This window comes from Physella acuta, unplaced genomic scaffold (assembly GCF_028476545.2).
Source record: "Physella acuta isolate Inbredline_101_S28 unplaced genomic scaffold, ASM2847654v3 ptg001810l, whole genome shotgun sequence".
NCBI classification, from domain to species: Eukaryota; Metazoa; Mollusca; class Gastropoda; family Physidae; genus Physella; species Physella acuta.
The window spans coordinates 1,268-17,717 of record NW_026733320.1 but is presented as its reverse complement, the minus strand read 5'-3'; the positions used below and the strand labels follow the sequence as shown (position 1 = coordinate 17,717).

General features: G+C 35.7%; 3 protein-coding genes across 7 annotated transcripts; 1 reads left to right on the top strand and 2 right to left on the bottom strand.

Annotated features, from left to right (window-relative positions):
- Nucleotides 1–1,547: 1,547 nt before the first annotated feature.
- Nucleotides 1,548–12,106, top strand: LOC131930637 (queuosine 5'-phosphate N-glycosylase/hydrolase). 5 transcript variants are annotated; one of them, XM_059287228.1, is made up of 10 exons: nucleotides 1,548–1,661; nucleotides 3,634–3,792; nucleotides 4,135–4,229; nucleotides 4,640–4,772; nucleotides 5,657–5,806; nucleotides 6,899–7,022; nucleotides 8,583–8,697; nucleotides 9,581–9,651; nucleotides 10,137–10,204; nucleotides 10,801–12,106. In XM_059287228.1, the coding sequence occupies exons 2-10, from the start codon at nucleotides 3,691–3,693 to the stop codon at nucleotides 10,960–10,962; spliced, it is 1,020 nt and encodes a 339-aa protein (XP_059143211.1). In that variant the 5' UTR covers nucleotides 1,548–1,661; nucleotides 3,634–3,690; the 3' UTR covers nucleotides 10,963–12,106. The 5 variants fall into 5 exon arrangements, with proteins under 5 accessions (XP_059143211.1, XP_059143208.1, XP_059143209.1 ...); XM_059287225.1 differs by having other exon boundaries at nucleotides 1,549–1,661; nucleotides 3,659–3,792; XM_059287226.1 differs by lacking the exon at nucleotides 1,548–1,661 and adding an exon at nucleotides 2,732–2,848 and having other exon boundaries at nucleotides 3,659–3,792.
- A 1,709-nt stretch (nucleotides 12,107–13,815) lies between these two features.
- LOC131930609 (aspartate and glycine-rich protein-like) lies at nucleotides 13,816–14,169 on the bottom strand. Its single transcript, XM_059287176.1, has one exon. The coding sequence runs from the start codon at nucleotides 14,167–14,169 to the stop codon at nucleotides 13,816–13,818; it is 354 nt and encodes a 117-aa protein (XP_059143159.1).
- Nucleotides 14,170–14,694: 525 nt separating this feature from the next.
- On the bottom strand, nucleotides 14,695–15,454 carry LOC131930605 (uncharacterized; the record flags this gene model as incomplete). Its single annotated transcript, XM_059287173.1, has 1 exon — nucleotides 14,695–15,454. A coding segment is annotated over one exon (760 nt), but the record flags the coding sequence as incomplete, so codon positions are not given.
- Nucleotides 15,455–16,450: the final 996 nt, after the last annotated feature.

Sequence of the window (16,450 nt, the reverse complement as noted above, 5' to 3'; positions counted from 1 at the left end):
CTCAATATGTCATGGTTGAACAAGGAAATTTTGAAAAATAATGAAGGAGCGGGCCGGGGAGGGAGTAGATTCGTATCACAAGATTTTGTTTTTTTATCTATGCATGAGTTCTGTTGTTACACGCGAATAGCTGTACTCAGTGTACGCAATTTAAGTCAAGGTTTTAGGTTTGTGCTTTATATTCGTCAGAGGCACTAGCTTTACAGGATTGAAAGTTCCAAATCGACAAACATTTTGGTGTGTTTGAGTATGTGTGTATATATGTGTGTGTGTATGTGCGTGTGTGATCTCATATCTTGGGTGGGGGGAATGTTAAAACGTTTGTGGGGGAATGATGCATGAAATGTGATTCAGCAGTTTTTATTTGTAATTGATAAAGAGCAATGATTTTTTTGTTGTTGTAAAAACATGCTCATTATTTATAGATCCAGGGTGTTTTTGTTTTCAGAATTAATAAAGTGATGTTGCTTTATCATACCATTTTAGAAGGTGGGGATCTTGCTTTTTGTGATTAGCGTCTACCTTAGGGTTTCAGATTAATGGTGTTGAGGTGGGCGGGGAGGGGGGAGGTTGGTTTGGTAGTTCTTTATGTGATGAGGTGGGAGGTTCATTAACTGCAACGAACAAGTCTCTAGCATTAGGTGTGTGTGTGTGTGTGTGTGTGTGTGTGTGTGTGTGTGTATTCAAGTAGGTTATTATGGAAGCTATAACTTGGGCTAGATCTTTTTTTTTTTTTTTTAGTATTTATGATTAGTTCAAGGGGTCAAGTTAGGAAAAGATAAATCATTCAGTTCTTTTTCCCAGCGAGTTTATGCCCTTTGATTCTTCTCCCTTTGACTTATTTCCCCTTGTGACGTTTTCTTTTTTTGTGAGGTCATTATGACCCGTGCCTTGTAACCTTTCCCCTTTGACCTGTTCCGTGACTTTTCTTCTCACCCTTTTACCCCCCCCCCCCCCCCCCCCCCCCCCCATCGTATCAAGACAAAATAGCTTCGTACGAGTGAATATATTTACAGTGATGAGAAATGGGATTAATTAGAACTCACTCGCTAGCCGATATCACACACGACGCTTACAGGTGAACGACACACCTTTCAAATCTCCGACATTGTTCTTTGTCCTATTTTTCCCCCGCTGATTGCCCTATATTGCGTGATGCCTAAAGATAAATTATGTCTAAACTGTAATCGTCTGTGAAAAAAAAATGACGGACGGTAGTCGGTCAATAAAGTATCGAACCTAGATCTCTCTCTCTCCCCCCCCCCCCCCCCCCCCCCCCGCCGGTACGGTATCGATGTAAGGGTGAAAGTTAGCGTCAGGGCTGCGGATCAAGAATTTGGTAGCGGTTAAAATAGTGTTAGGATTTTGGTTAGGGTTAGGATTTAGATTAGGTAACGATACGATCGAATAGGTGTCTTCGATACGCTGCATCGGTGTTCTAAGCATTTAGTTATCCCCCCCCCCCTGCCGTCCGTTATCTTCAAAAACGTTGAGGCGACGTTTAAGTCAATACACTACTTACAGACCCTCCGCCCCCCACCTCCAGATACACGACGACATTGCAACGTAGTTCGGTACTTAACACATGGTGTGGAAGTGAACTTCTATCTTCTGCTGTATTTAAAAGAAAATTCTAGTAGCAAGCGAGAAAGAATTTGCCGGTAAGTTTAAATAATATGCGTATATATATATATATATATATGAAGGGCTCAGTGGAAAAAGTACTTAAGTTACATTTTTTCAAAAATGAGTTAAGACCGGTATATTATTTGACTATCTCCCCTTAACCATCCCTGTAAATTTGGGCCATGGAAAAAGTACCGAAGTAGCTTAATTTGAATACTCTGCATCAGCTGTTTTGGTATTTTAATAACAATTTAAAAACTTTGCGCTCATTTTTCTCAAAACTCTCAAAATACACTTAAGTACTTTTTCCACTGAGCCCTTCATATATATATATATATATATATATATATATATATATATATATATATATATATATATATATATATATATATATATATATATATATATATATGTAATATATATATATTATATATATATATATATATATATATATTATATATATATATATATATATATATATATATATATATATAATATATGCCTATATAATTTAGTTTTTATTATTTTGTGATAGATAATTGATTCATTTTTGCGTTTATGTCGGTTAAACATACCTAGGATTACTTTAAAAAAAACGTTTTATTAAAAATATTATTAGGATCACACTAAGACTCAAGCCCATCCTCTGCCGTAAAAAGGTGACAATCTAGTCCTACTTCTTCAAGGTTTATTGCTCTCTAATGAGTTATTGTTTAATAGGTTTATATTTTAATTATATATTTAACAGACAGAAAGGTTGCGCCAATCCGCACATTTATTACTATATTTCTATATTTGAGGTTTGATTTGCAGGGAGTAAGAACAGCACGGAAAAAGTTTAGCCTAGAATTTATATAAAGTAGCTTATAAAGCGTAAATGCTTTGCCTATTAAGAAATATCCTCTAGTTTTAAAAATCGTTCTCTAGCCTACTAGGCAGCTATTTTTGTTCATTTATTCATTTTAGATTTACTTTTGTGAACGTCTATACTTACGCTGACTACGTTCATCTTTCCCGTCAACCCGCGGCCAATATGTTCACCCTCACCGCATGAGCATCGTCGCCTGAATGGTTCAGCTACAACCATTTTGACCTGGCACCCTTATTTAGCATCCTTGGTTGCTTCGAACAGCGGCTCTCACAATTTTTTGATTACACTTCCGCTTTCGATATTAAAAATTAGCTCACACAACCACATTTCGTCATATACAAACTACTAAAGGTAGAATACACTGTTGCATGGTATGCTTATGTAAATCATTCTAAATGCAGATGGCATGAAGTATAATAAATTTATTTTCACCGGACGGACAAAGGAAAGTACTGACTGAGTAGGCCTATACCGAAAAGTTAGTGCTGTTAGTTACTATAGTACTATAGTAGAGTCAGAGTGTAGTTGTAGACTCAGTACTCAGTACTACTACTGACTAAAAATGTGAACTGTGAGTACTCAGTACTCAGTACGTAATACTACGTAACGTACTTCTGAGTACTCACAGTAGTACTGAGTCAGTAGGCCTATAAACTATAATAAAATGGCCTATATTATTATAGTTTATAATAGACAAACTAAAAAATATAGAATCTATGCACTAAGTAAGTAAAATCTAAATTTAAAATAAAAAAATAGGCCTAGACTCTATATGACAAAAGTAAAGTTAAAAAGAAAACAAAAAATAAGACACACAAACTCACACACATAACTGTAACTTTCATAATTCATCATACATAGAATCTATATATTAATATTATATTATATAGGCCTAGGCCTATTATATATTATATATATATATTATATTTATTTATATAGCTTATAGGGCTACATATATAATTATATATAATTATATATAGGCGAATATATGCCTATCAGTGTTTCTTCCAGACTTTTTCCCAGGGGTGCACTTGATATTTTCAGGGGAGTGGACAACATTTTCCGGTGAGGGGGGGGGGGGGGGAGGAGAGGCGGACGCTGGTAAAAGTATATGCACTTACAATTTTTGAAATTAGATCTATTATTACTCTTCTACTATAGTGCAAACCATTTCCTGTGACAAAGCTACAAAAATGGAAGGAGTTATGGGTCCTAGAGAATCAGGACAATATATAACAGAAAACAGCAAAGATGTTTTTATTTTAGACAAAGGGGTTCAGCAGTTAGCAGTGATAGTAAGTATTTTTCATTTATTGTTTTTACTCAACATCCCTTAGTCTACCCAGATCTGATATGCAAACCTAAGCATATTGCGAAAAGTAACAATACTGTTCACTTGTTCATATAGTCTCTTAATATGCCAAACCACAATAAAACTTATGAGCTTTACTTCATATTCATCAATAAAAAAAATGCTTTAGACTTTTTCAATGTGTAATCCTTAAGATAACAATATGCTTTAATCCCATTCTATCCATAAAATAATTTAGAACAAAAAATATTCTCTATTAAAACTGGTTTACCTTCTTACACTTTTATAAAAACATTGGACATTGAAAAATAGTTCATTATTGCAGCTGTATGAGAAAGTGAAGTCTGGGAAATTTGATGTGAAAATTTGGCGTCGCCACGAGTTAAATGTCCAGACCATGGATGAAGAGGCTGTCAACTGGTGAGCTCACTTTTAAATTAACGAGCTAATTAGCCAGTAAAATTTTCTTCAATGTACAGAGTTAATATTTGATGAACAGGATGTGTCTGCTGAGCACTAAACTAAATTATTACTAACATTTCTTACAAATATACCATCTACACATATTGGTGTAGTTGGAGAAAAAAAATATTCATAGGGTCAGGCTAGCAATAGATATTTGGATAAGTTTTAGTGATGCTGCATTAGCAATCCTAGCTATACATTCACAAGTATGCTAAATGGTGTATTTTTATGCAAATATTTATATTACATGTACATCACATTATCGTTGCTGAGAAAAGAACTAGTTTTATTATAACGTATTAGTGAACAGAGTATTCAACAAGCTGACAAAGTGCTAATGGTCATATTACCTTTTCACTTGACAGGGTATTTGTGACAGCTGTCCTGAATTTTTCCTTCTGGTCAGAGAAAGACACAGAGAAGTATCTGGTCAAGTACAAGGGCAAGGAGCACTCTGGGTACTGGGCTCTGGTCGCAGCTATCAACAGGGCTCTTGATGTGAGTCATTTCAACTTCTTGACTTAAGAACAATTTCTTGGCCATCAATAGGGCTCTAGGAGGTTGGCGTGGTCAGGATAGCTCATGATTGCTAAACTGAAAGTCCTGAGTTCAAACCCCCGGGCAGATAAGGTTCAATAGTTGGGGACAGCAACCCATTTAGGAGAGACAACTCCAAAATCAAACAACTGCTGCTTTATATTGTTGACACATAAAACTTAATTGGGTTGTTGGAAATATTCCATTCAACATTACAATTAAGAATGAAAAAGAAGAAAAATAAAGTGGGAGTGATCTCCCCTAAAATTTCTCTAATATTCTTATATAACACTATGGGGGATGGCAACTCGGGATATAGACATGATTTTTAATCCATTTTTAATTACTTAAACTTTTTAAAATAGAATACACACACACAGAAATACGGACATAATTGCAAAGCCCAGTTTTTTTGACTCAATAATGCATAAATCACAGAAATTTTGATAAATCTGTATTTATAATTTTTGCCAGATTAAAATAAGTCCTCTATACACTGTATGTGATGAAGCACTGAGGTGTAAAATAATGAAAACTCAAAATTTCATGTGATTTTTGTGCACGATTACAATACTTCCTCTATACTCAGTATACGAGAAAGTAAAAATAGGGCTCTATATGTATGTCCATTCAACTATTTAATGTCAATAGAATACATTAAAAACTAAAACTTACCACTTATTGATGTTATCAGCAGGTTTGTAGACGTACATCCATTCAGCTATTTCTTGTTAATGGAATATATTTTATAAACTTCATTCACTACTTATTCTATTCAACTAATCGTAGTCATCTGAACCAGTTTATAGCTGATCACTTGTAATATTGGGTCTTTAAATCCACAGGAGGGATATGCCATTACAAGCCCATCCTACTATGCTTCCATAGACCTGAATACAATGAAGACAATATTCAGATCAGATTCTGACTTTGATATTCCGCTGCTTGAAGAAAGGCACAGGGTGTTATTGGAAGCTGGTAAAGTTTTGAATGAAGTAAGTCCACAGTTTGAAACATCTTACTCAACATGTAACTTGTTAATGTGCAGCATCATTATCTAACAGAATAATAAAAAAATTCATAAAAAACGTTTTAATAACAAGCTTTTATGTAATAACGCACTAAAAAGTAGAAAATAAATTATACACTACTATTTAAATTACTATAAAGAAAAGCGTGGGTCACTTTAGTATCTATTGGATACCTTTACTAATAATATTTAGGAAGAGACCCTTGCTTTTCTTTGTAGTAATTTAAATAGTAGTGTATAATTTATTTTCTACTTTTTAGTGCATTATTACATAAAAGCTTGTTATTAAAATGTTTTTTATGAATTTTTTTAGTACTCTTACATGTTTTATTTACATTAGAGTTGCATGACTAAAAACCATTGCGCACCTATTGAACGTGATGACGCCCTAATGAATGTGATGATGCGTGCCTAATAGCGCAGAATAGTTTGATGAGACAGCCTACTAATTTGGACAAAATTTTAATTAATTCATAAAAAGTTAATTAGGCAACCAATTAAGACAAATTTAATGTCATGATGCATTGTCTTCATGTCTTGACCCACGTACCAACTACGAACCGTATCTGTCAGTTAGAAGTGCCCGTAATTTTTCTCGGCCGTTTCGATCTAGACAGACTGACGACGGACAAAGGAAGTGAGTTAAATAAAAGCTTGTAAAAAGAAGTGGATTTATCACTATCCAGTTTTGGTGCAGATGAAGTAGAGATTACAATGGTTAGACCAGCATTAACCAGTTCATTTAAATTAAATGATTATAGTCTATTTTAGTTGTCTCTCAGATTTGTTTTATTAAATATCAGTCTAGCTGTGCTAATTTGTCTTAGATACCTTAATGACTAAATTATAGGGGAACATCTGACATGAAAATATCTTATAATTATCCTCTCAACAGAAATTCAATGAAAGTTTTGATATGAAAAATATCTAATAATTATTCTTCTAATTGAAATATAATGGAAGTTTTGCTATGAAATATGTCTAATAATTATCCTTCTAATAAATATATAATGAAAGCTTTGCTATGAAAAATGTCTAATAATTATCTTTCTAATAGAAATGTAACGGAAGTTTTGCCAATGTCATCAAAGCAGCTGACAAACAGGCCCAAAACCTGCTAAAACTAGTACTTGCAGACTTCCAGAGCTTTCAAGATATCCATGAATATAAAGGCAAGAAAGGTAGATAACTCTCAAATTTTTTTTGTTTTCTTCTTCAATCTTAATTGTAATGCTGGGCGGGAATAACTCCAACACAATTAAGAATTACATGTCAACCTGTTATGCGCTATAAATAAGCTGTTGACTACAACTTCAGTCTGCTTTTCTGTCTGGATTTGCTTCAATAGTCATTATCCATCCAAGAACAAACTTCAAGGCAGCATTTATTTGATTTTGGAGTTTTCTCTCCTTAAATGGAGGAATAAGGCTACATGACATTCATAGAAAAAAATAAACACTTTCCAATTAAAACACCTAGAAAGACTTAGGATAAAACAACATTAACATTCTTTAGCACAGTATTACATTGAGTAGAAAATAAAGAGCATTCTAAAATTAAATATCCCAACATTGGTAGCTTTTATTGAGAAATGCTAGCAACATTCCAAGGAAGCAAAAGCATAAATGTGGAAGATAAAAACAAAATAAATGACTTGCTAATCAAACAAGCGACACTCCTATAGACGAGAATTAGTTTGGCCAGGAACACTATACAATAGACATTAGAGATACATTTAGAAACCTATATAATAAATGCATCACACCAAAAGAAAGAGAAGTAGCATACAGACTGATCTTTTACAAAACACCAGTCTTGCTAAACTAATCATCCAAGAAAGTGAGAAACACATTTATTTAGATTTTAAGTTCTTACAGAAAGCAAAGCAAACACTTGCTAAAATGTTAAAAACCACTAATCAACCAGCCACAGAAAATCAATAATAATTGATACAAGATCAGAAAAATGCGGAAATTACTTCCAATTGTGATTTTTTGAACATTAAACTTTAGAAAGAACAAAAACTGAAGAAATTCGTAAAGAAAAATAAAAATAATTAAAGTGATCATGATTATTTGATTTAATTGTAAAAAATTAATATATTCAGTTTACTTCTGAATAGTTTGTCAAACTTTTATTGTTTTGAAAAAATTAAAAAGTAAAATTAAGATGCTCTTAATTAATAACACATGATGAACTTAATTTTTGACCTAATTAGATGACATTAATAATATAAACTTTAAATACAGCCCCTTTATAAGAAAGTGAATAGGGGAGATAACAAATGATAACAAATAAAATTTGATTGAAAAAAAATTGTGATTTATATTTTTTTAATGAAATAAAATTATAACTAGCTAGCTGCATCATCTTTCCCCGATCGTGCCCAAGACACATGGGGCAGATGAAGTAGAGTTCATCTGCTTCAGAGACCTTGGCATATGAAGGGATAGTGTGTTCACCACTATGCCCAGCTGCCTTTGTTTCCCCAATGTGAGTTATGTACCCATAAACTCTTAATAATAACAAATAATTGAAAGGAATATAAATAAGAAAATGGCATTGTTTAATATTCTTGAGCTTTAATAATAACCACATCAGGCACCAAAACATATTTTAGTGATTTTTTGGGAGCAATTTATGCTTTTAATATAATATGGAACGAGTATGAAGTGTTATTTTGTTATGAAATATGACTAAATGAATGCATTGAATTGAAATAATGTTTTTAATCTTGTCAGTTGGAATCTACAAAAGGGCTCAGATACTCATTGGTGACATCTGGGGGTCATGTGAAGGTCAAGGACTTGGGGAGTTCAACGACATTGACACAATCACAATGTTTGCTGATTACAGGTTGGTTGAGAAATTAAAGTATAAAAACATTAAATTTTTCTTCTGAAAAAAAAATACCAATGTATTAAATATATTTACTCATAAAAAAATCTTTGCTTTTTATAAATGGGATGGAGAGGGGGGGGGGGGGGTTGCCAAATTCAAGTGATTTATATACAAATGTAACCTAAAAAAAGTGTGAAATTGCTATAGGCTGACGATTGATATTAATAACTGAAATGTACTATTATCTTAACATTGCAGGGCTGATAATATTTTCTGTTAATAAAAACGTATCATCACAGTAATTTTTTTTTGACCTCTCATATTAAAGAAATACAAAAACAACAGATCCTGTTAAATGAAAACACTAAACTTTGAACTGTTAAAGTAAATTGTATTTTATCTGTTAAAAACACTAAACTTTGAACTGTAAAAAAACAAAATTGTATTTTTTCTATTAAAAACACTAAATTTTGAACTGTTAAAGTAAATTGTATTTTTTTTTGTTAAAAATGCTAAACTTTGAACTGTTAATATAAATTGTATTTTTTTCTGTTAAAAACTCTTAACTTTGAACTGTTAAAGTGAATTGTATTTTTTCTGTTAAAAACACTAAATTTTGAACTGTTAAAGTAAATTGTATTTTTTCTATTAAAAACACTAAATTTTGAACTGTTAAAGTAAATTGTATTTTTTTAGTTAAAAATGCTAAACTCTGAACTGTAAAAAAAAAAAAATTGTATTTATTCTGTTAAAAACACTAAACTTTGAACTGTTAAAGTGACTTGTATTTATTCTGTTAAAAACACTAAACTTTGAACTGTTAAAGTGACTTGTATTTATTCTGTTAAAAACACTAAACTTTGAACTGTTTAAGTGAATTGTATTTTTTACCTTGTAGGATCCCCCAGGCACTGGTCTATTTTGGTGTGTTGAGGTACTCAGACAGTCTGATGGACAAGTTAAAGCAAGGTGAGTTACTGCGGGGGGTGGGGGTGGGGGGCGGGTTGACTAGATCTTTGAGATACCTGGGGGCTGGCCAGATATTTAGGTTACTGGGGGTTGACAAAATCTTTGAGCTACTGAATTCTGGCCGATCTTGAGGATGAGTTACTGTTGGTTCTCGAGATATTGAAGGTTAGCTACTGGTAGTTGGTAATATCTTTCAATAATTAGAGGTTGTCCAGTTTGGTGAGTGTGATGTATGTGAATAAATTGGGTACATCACTGTTTGATTCCAACATTTGTGTAAGTTTAGAGTTTACAGTTAACATATGTTTTGTGTATTTGAGTTGTGTAATATATTTACCACAATTACAATGGTGTTTATCTGTGCGTTCAAAACCATAATATTTTCAATGTAGTATTTATTCATTTTACTTTTCTGATATGTCATTGAGAGTACATTGTGTTGGGTTACTTTATCATTAATTCCCTATACAACCTAATATTTACAGGCTATCTATTTAAGAGTGGGGAACAGCTGGAAGTTGAGATCAGAGGTGTCAGCTTGTGGGCTTGCGAGGTAAGGGACTTAATTCTCACTGAATTTCTCATCTTACTAATTTATAGAGTTGTGTTTCTTTGTTTTGATAAATTTTTGTCTGTTTTATTTTTAGATATTTCTTGACCTAACAGTAGTAATATTAGGAACTAGCAGACCCGCGGCGTATCGTACACCGCTATTTAGTTGTAGTTTTTTCTACTTTTCAGTAATTCATAATTTGTGAATTCGACAGTACTAATGCTGCCACTGAAAATAAATTTGCTTTAAAACACTAAAACCCTCCTTTCCCCCAACCCCCCCCCCCCCCCCTCCTCTTAGTTACCTCCCCTAAGTTTAGAATCGTTTCAAACTAAATAATCTGCCCCTAATAGCCGTCACTAAACCCGTCTCTACGCTTGTAAACAGCGTGAACCACAGCTCACCAGATCATGTGGGTATGCGGGGGGGGGGGGGAGGTAATAGAGAGATGCCTAGAGAGGAAGAGAGGGGACTGCTAGGCGCGCTTACAGCTTGTTTTCTAGCGTCTCCCAGAAGAGAATTATATATATAGATTTTATAGTATATCAGATATGGTGAATTAATTCTGATTGTTTTTTTCTCTGTTTCATTTTCAGCTGATTCGAGATGAAATTGTTCGACTGCTGAAAGCTGATAAAGAAGACGAGATCTCAGTCAATGCTATATTAATTGACCATTATTTATGGGACACTAGACGGGAATTAGCTGATAAAATGGCTGACATTCCATACCATCGGTGTAGAGGAATTTATTATTGAGGCAGTATAGTATGATGATGTTGAGGAATTAATTTGAGGCAGTATAGTATGATGATGTTGAGGAATTAATTATTGATGCAGTATTTTATGATGTATGATAATGTTTAGAAATATATTATTGAGGCATTATAGTATGATGATGTTCAGAAAAATATTATTGAGGCAGTATAGTATGATGATGTTCAGAAATATATTATTGAGGCAGTATAGTATGATGATGTTCAGAAATATATTATTGAGGCAGTATAGTATGATGATGTTCAGACATAATTATATTATTGAGGCAGTATAGTATGATGATGTTCAGAAATATATTATTGAGGCAGTATTGTATGATGATGTTCAGAAATATATTATTGAGGCAGTATAGTATGATGATGTTCAGAAATATATTATTGAGGCAGTATAGTATGATGATGTTCAGACATATATTATTGAGGCAGTATAGTATGATGATGTTCAGAAATATGTTATTGAGGCAGTATTGTATGATGATGTTCAGAAATATATTATTGAGGCAGTATAGTATGATGATGTTCAGACATATATTATTGAGGCAGTATAGTATGATGATGTTCAGAAATATTTTATTGAGGCAGTATAGTATGATGATGTTCAGAAATATATCATTGAGGCAGTATAGTATGATGATGTTCAGACATATATTATTGAGGCAGTATAGTATGATGATGTTCAGAAATATATTATTGAGGCAGTATAGTATGATGATGTTCAGAAATATATTATTGAGGCAGTATAGTATGATGATGTTCAGACATATATTATTGAGGCAGTATAGTATGATGATGTTCAGAAATATATTATTGAGGCAGTATAGTATGATGATGTTCAGAAATATATTATTGAGGCAGTATAGTATGATAATGTTCAGACGTATATTATTGAGGCAGTATAGTATGATGATGTTGTGAAATGTATTAATGAGACAGTATTGTATGATGAAGTTGAGGGATGTATTATTAAGGCAGTATAGTATGGTGTTAAAAATTTTTGTTGAGGCAGGTAAAGAATGATGATCTTAAAGAGTTTAATAATCTGACTGTACTATGAATAAATCTAAGCAATGCTGTTACTGTTACTATTTAGAGAAATAATTTTAAAAATAAAAAAAATTGAAATGTTATTTTACCCTTTATTAAAAATTTTGTTGTGTTCTTTTTGTTTGTATCTGATAAATTGACGTTGTGTTTAGGTGAAAAACTATAAATATGTGTCACCATGACAACTGCTGGTACAATAAAGGTTAAATAGAATATAAAACACAATAGAACATTGAACAATGGTCTATTAATTAAATTATCTCCCTTACATCAAATACTATAAACATAACATGAATTACCCATTTGATTATTTCTTGAAAACTGTTTATTTAAACCTAAACAAGATGAACAATAAGTCTTTAGGACTCAAAAGACGATATATTTCAGCAACTCAAAAGATTAAACCCATTCTTTAACACTTTAATACTTTTGCTGGCCTGGGAAAAATAGGGACCGCTGAGTAAAGGAGTGGCTATGTATCAGATGTCACTATAAATATAATCTCTATCTCACTACAGCAACTGTTATAGCTGAAATGCTATATACATTTTTTTCTCACTAAAGTAGAAACAAACAAGTCACACACACACACATGCCCACAAATTACCATCACACTTAGACCACTTTCTGTGAGAATTCTATAAATAGTCAAGATGTAATCATTGTTTCCCCCATCTCATTTACTCTGCTTTATTCTGCTTAACAATTAAACTTTAAAAACTAAATGCATGTAAATATTTGTTTACACATATAATGCTATTTCCCTTTACCAATGTGTCTACAGGAGTTATAAAGTAATAGTTTATGCTAAAATGGCTGCCTTTACACCTTGGTAGGATTTCCCCTTTCTACCAGCTGATATTTTTATTTTTTAATTACTTTAAAAATAAACATGGGTTATTTTAGGACCCTGACTATTTTGTAAAATAAATAGGTGAATTTTTTGAAATGCGGCCCGCGAAGTCCTCTCATCCGGCCCGCGGAGATCTTTTTGTCCAATGAAAAATTAAATTGTTTGTTGGTGATGGCTGAGGAACTTTGCGCAGAAAAATCAAAGAATTAAAATTTGATAGTTAATACAGCCCTCGGACTGAAAAGTTTGGAGACTCCTGCTTTAAAGTAAATAATCATCTTTAGTTCTAGCGATCCATTGGGCTGATGAAGTAAAGTTCATATGTGTCTTGTCCTCGGCATATGAAGGGAATGTGTGGTCAGCACTTTGCCCACTTTTCTTTACCTCCCCTTACATAAATTAAAATCCCATCCACGTATCACACCTCACAACCCCCCCCCCCCAACTTCCCCACATCACAACCCCTCACACTCTGATTATCACAACGTATAACCCCGCCCCCCCATTATCATACACCATACACCATCGTACTCCAAACCACCATCTGCTTCTTCACTTCATCGCAATCCACACCGCCTTTCACATTCAACACCAACATGAATCTCCACCACCAGCAATCAACAACCATCCCCATTACCATCTGACTCCATACCACCATCTCCATCACCCTAGCATTCTATACCACCATCCGCATCACCATCACATTCCATACCACCATCTCCATCACCATCGCATTCCATACCACCATCCTCATCACCACCGCATTCCATACCACCATCCTCATCACCCTCACATTCCATACCACCATCTTCATCACCATCGCAATCCATACCACCATCCCCATCACCATCGCATTCCATACCACCATCCCCATTACAATCGCTTTCCATACCACCATCCCCATTACCATTGCATTCCATACCACCATCCCCATTACCATCACATCCATACCACCATCCCCATCACCATCGCATTCCATACCACCATCCCCATTACCATCGCATTCCATACCACCATCCCCATTACAATCGCTTTCCATACCACCATCCCCATTACCATCACATCCATACCACCATCCCCATCACCATCGCATTCCATACCACCATCCCCATTACCATCGCATTCCATACCACCATCCCCATTACAATCGCTTTCCATACCACCATCACCATCGCATTCCATACCACCATCTCCATCACCATCGCATTCCATACCATCATCCCCGTTACCATCGCATTCCATACCACCATCCCCATTACCAACGCATTCCTCACCATCACCCATATCCTCCATATTTAACCAACAAACATACAATTTACCATCAAACCCTCACACTAGTCATACATCACCCAACCCCCCCCCCCCCCCCCGAAAAAAAAACAAAAAAAAAAACAAGGCAAATTCCACTTTTACCCTTCATGCTTTAAAGACTCTCCACCCCCCCCCCCCCCCCCCCTCATCTGGAATGAAGGCCAGATCACGGTCAATTCTGCAGGTCTTAAGAGCGAATCCCACATCTAACCAGCACCAGGTCGAAAATGCTAATGTCCCCCCCTCCCCCCCCCCCCTCACCTCTCCTCTTTAACAAACTATCGTGAATTGGTTTGTTATATAATGACAAATTCACGATTTTGTTAAAAAGTCTTGATCTGCTTTTGTTTGTTGAATAATATCTCAACAAGGCAGGTTCAAGTCAGGTCCCAAAGCAAGGTTGTGGATAGGTTTGATTATGGGCGGGTTGAGTTGTGGTTAGGTTAGGTTATGGATAAGCTAAGTTGTGGATAGGTATGGTTGAGGATAGGCTAGATTATGGATAGGCTAGGTTGTGGGTCCAGTTGTGGAATGGTAGTGATGATGTAGGGGGTCCTGTTGTGGTATGGTAGTGATGATGTAGGGGGCCCTGTTGAGGTATGGTAGTGATGATGTAGGGGGTCCTGTTGTGGTATGGTAGTGATGATGTAGGGGGTCCTGTTGTGGTATGGTAGTGATGATGTAGGGGGTCCTGTTGTGGTATGGTAGTGATGATGTAGGGGGTCCTGTTGTGGTATGGTAGTGATGATGTAGGGGGCCCTGTTGAGGTATGGTAGTGATGATGTAGGGGGTCCTGTTGTGGTATGGTAGTGATGATGTAGGGGGTCCTGTTGTGGTATGGTAGTGATGATGTAGGGGGCCCTGTTGAGGTATGGTAGTGATGATGTAGGGGGTCCTGTTGTGGTATGGTAGTGATGATGTAGGGGGTCCTGTTGTGGTATGGTAGTGATGATGTAGGGGGCCCTGTTGAGGTATGGTAGTGATGATGTAGGGGGTCCTGTTGTGGTATGGTAGTGATGATGTAGGGGGTCCTGTTGTGGTATGGTAGTGATGATGTAGGGGGTCCTGTTGTGGTATGGTAGTGATGATGTAGAGGTACTGTGGAGGTATGGTAGTGATGATGTAGGGGGTCCTGTTGTGGTATGGTAGTGATGATGTAGAGGTACTGTGGAGGTATGGTAGTGATGATGTAGGGGGTCCTGTTGTGGTATGGTAGTGATGATGTAGGGGGTCCTGTTGTGGTATGGTAGTGATGATGTAGCGGGTCCTGTTGTGGTATGGTAGTGATGATGTAGCTGGTCTTGTTTTGTTGTAGTATTGTAGATAGCCGTATGTCTTGTCGTTGATGGTTGCTTTACTCTTGGGAAATGTAGCTTGGGGTGCTGGTGAGGTGGTATCATTGTGCTGTAGGATTGAGTTGAGAAATCGAAGTGTGTTGCCTTTGGTCTTGTAGTGTTAGTTTGCGTTGAGCCTTTTGGTTGCTCATAGAGCTAGAAGATGTGAGGAGGGTCTTGAATCTCTTTAGTTTAGGATATCGAGTTGAAAGTAAAGCGTTTTTGGGCGGTCGAGAGTTGATTAATCATTGTTGGTAGATGGGGGTTGGTAGATAAGGGTTGGTGGATGGGGGGGGGGGGGGTAGATGGGTGTTGGTAGATGGGAGTTGGTAGATGGGGGTTGAGTAATCATGTGATGAAAATCGCAAGTTGAAAATGTCGAGATGTAGTCAGTTTCTTCCAGGCATCTCTTCGGGGGGGGGGGGGGGAGAGGGGGGGGGGGCTCCGTAGAGAGTCTACCGCCCCCCACCCCCGAGCGAAATGGAATTTATATATAAAATATATATTTTTTAACAGTGTCCACAACCCCCCCCCCCCCCCCGGAAATATTAGTCCGCCCCGCTGAAAATTTCAACTGCCCCCCCCCCCCCCCCCGGAGAAAGAAAATCTGGAAGAAACACTGGATGTAATTTTGGTAGAATAGTTTATTTGGATGTTTTTAAGTAGTCGAGAGATAAATAATCGTAGGTTGTAAAAATGGAGTATTTGAAGTGATCGATGCGTAATAGTTTGTCGAGATTATCGTAAGTTCGCTGTTGTCATGGCGAAGCATCCTATCTAGGATCGCTCCTAGGAAACCTACGTCCATCGAAAATAGGTGATTAGCATCTCGTACATTGAAGCCACTAAAGAACTACATTTTAGTACGTTGCGACTCTTCTTCTTCCTGAGAACTTAGAGTGTTCGGGGATGTGTGGGCGTAACCCCAC

Bases quoted from the DNA above. Each gene is read 5' to 3' on its own strand.
- LOC131930609 (XM_059287176.1), bottom strand. From the start codon at position 14,169: ATGGAGGATATGGGTGATGGTGAGGAATGCGTTGGTAATGGGGATGGT.
- LOC131930637 (XM_059287224.1), top strand. The intron at 3,793-4,134 runs GTAAGTATTTTT...TCATTATTGCAG, and splicing joins TTCAGCAGTTAGCAGTGATA to CTGTATGAGAAAGTGAAGTC. The intron at 4,230-4,639 runs GTGAGCTCACTT...TTCACTTGACAG, and splicing joins GATGAAGAGGCTGTCAACTG to GGTATTTGTGACAGCTGTCC.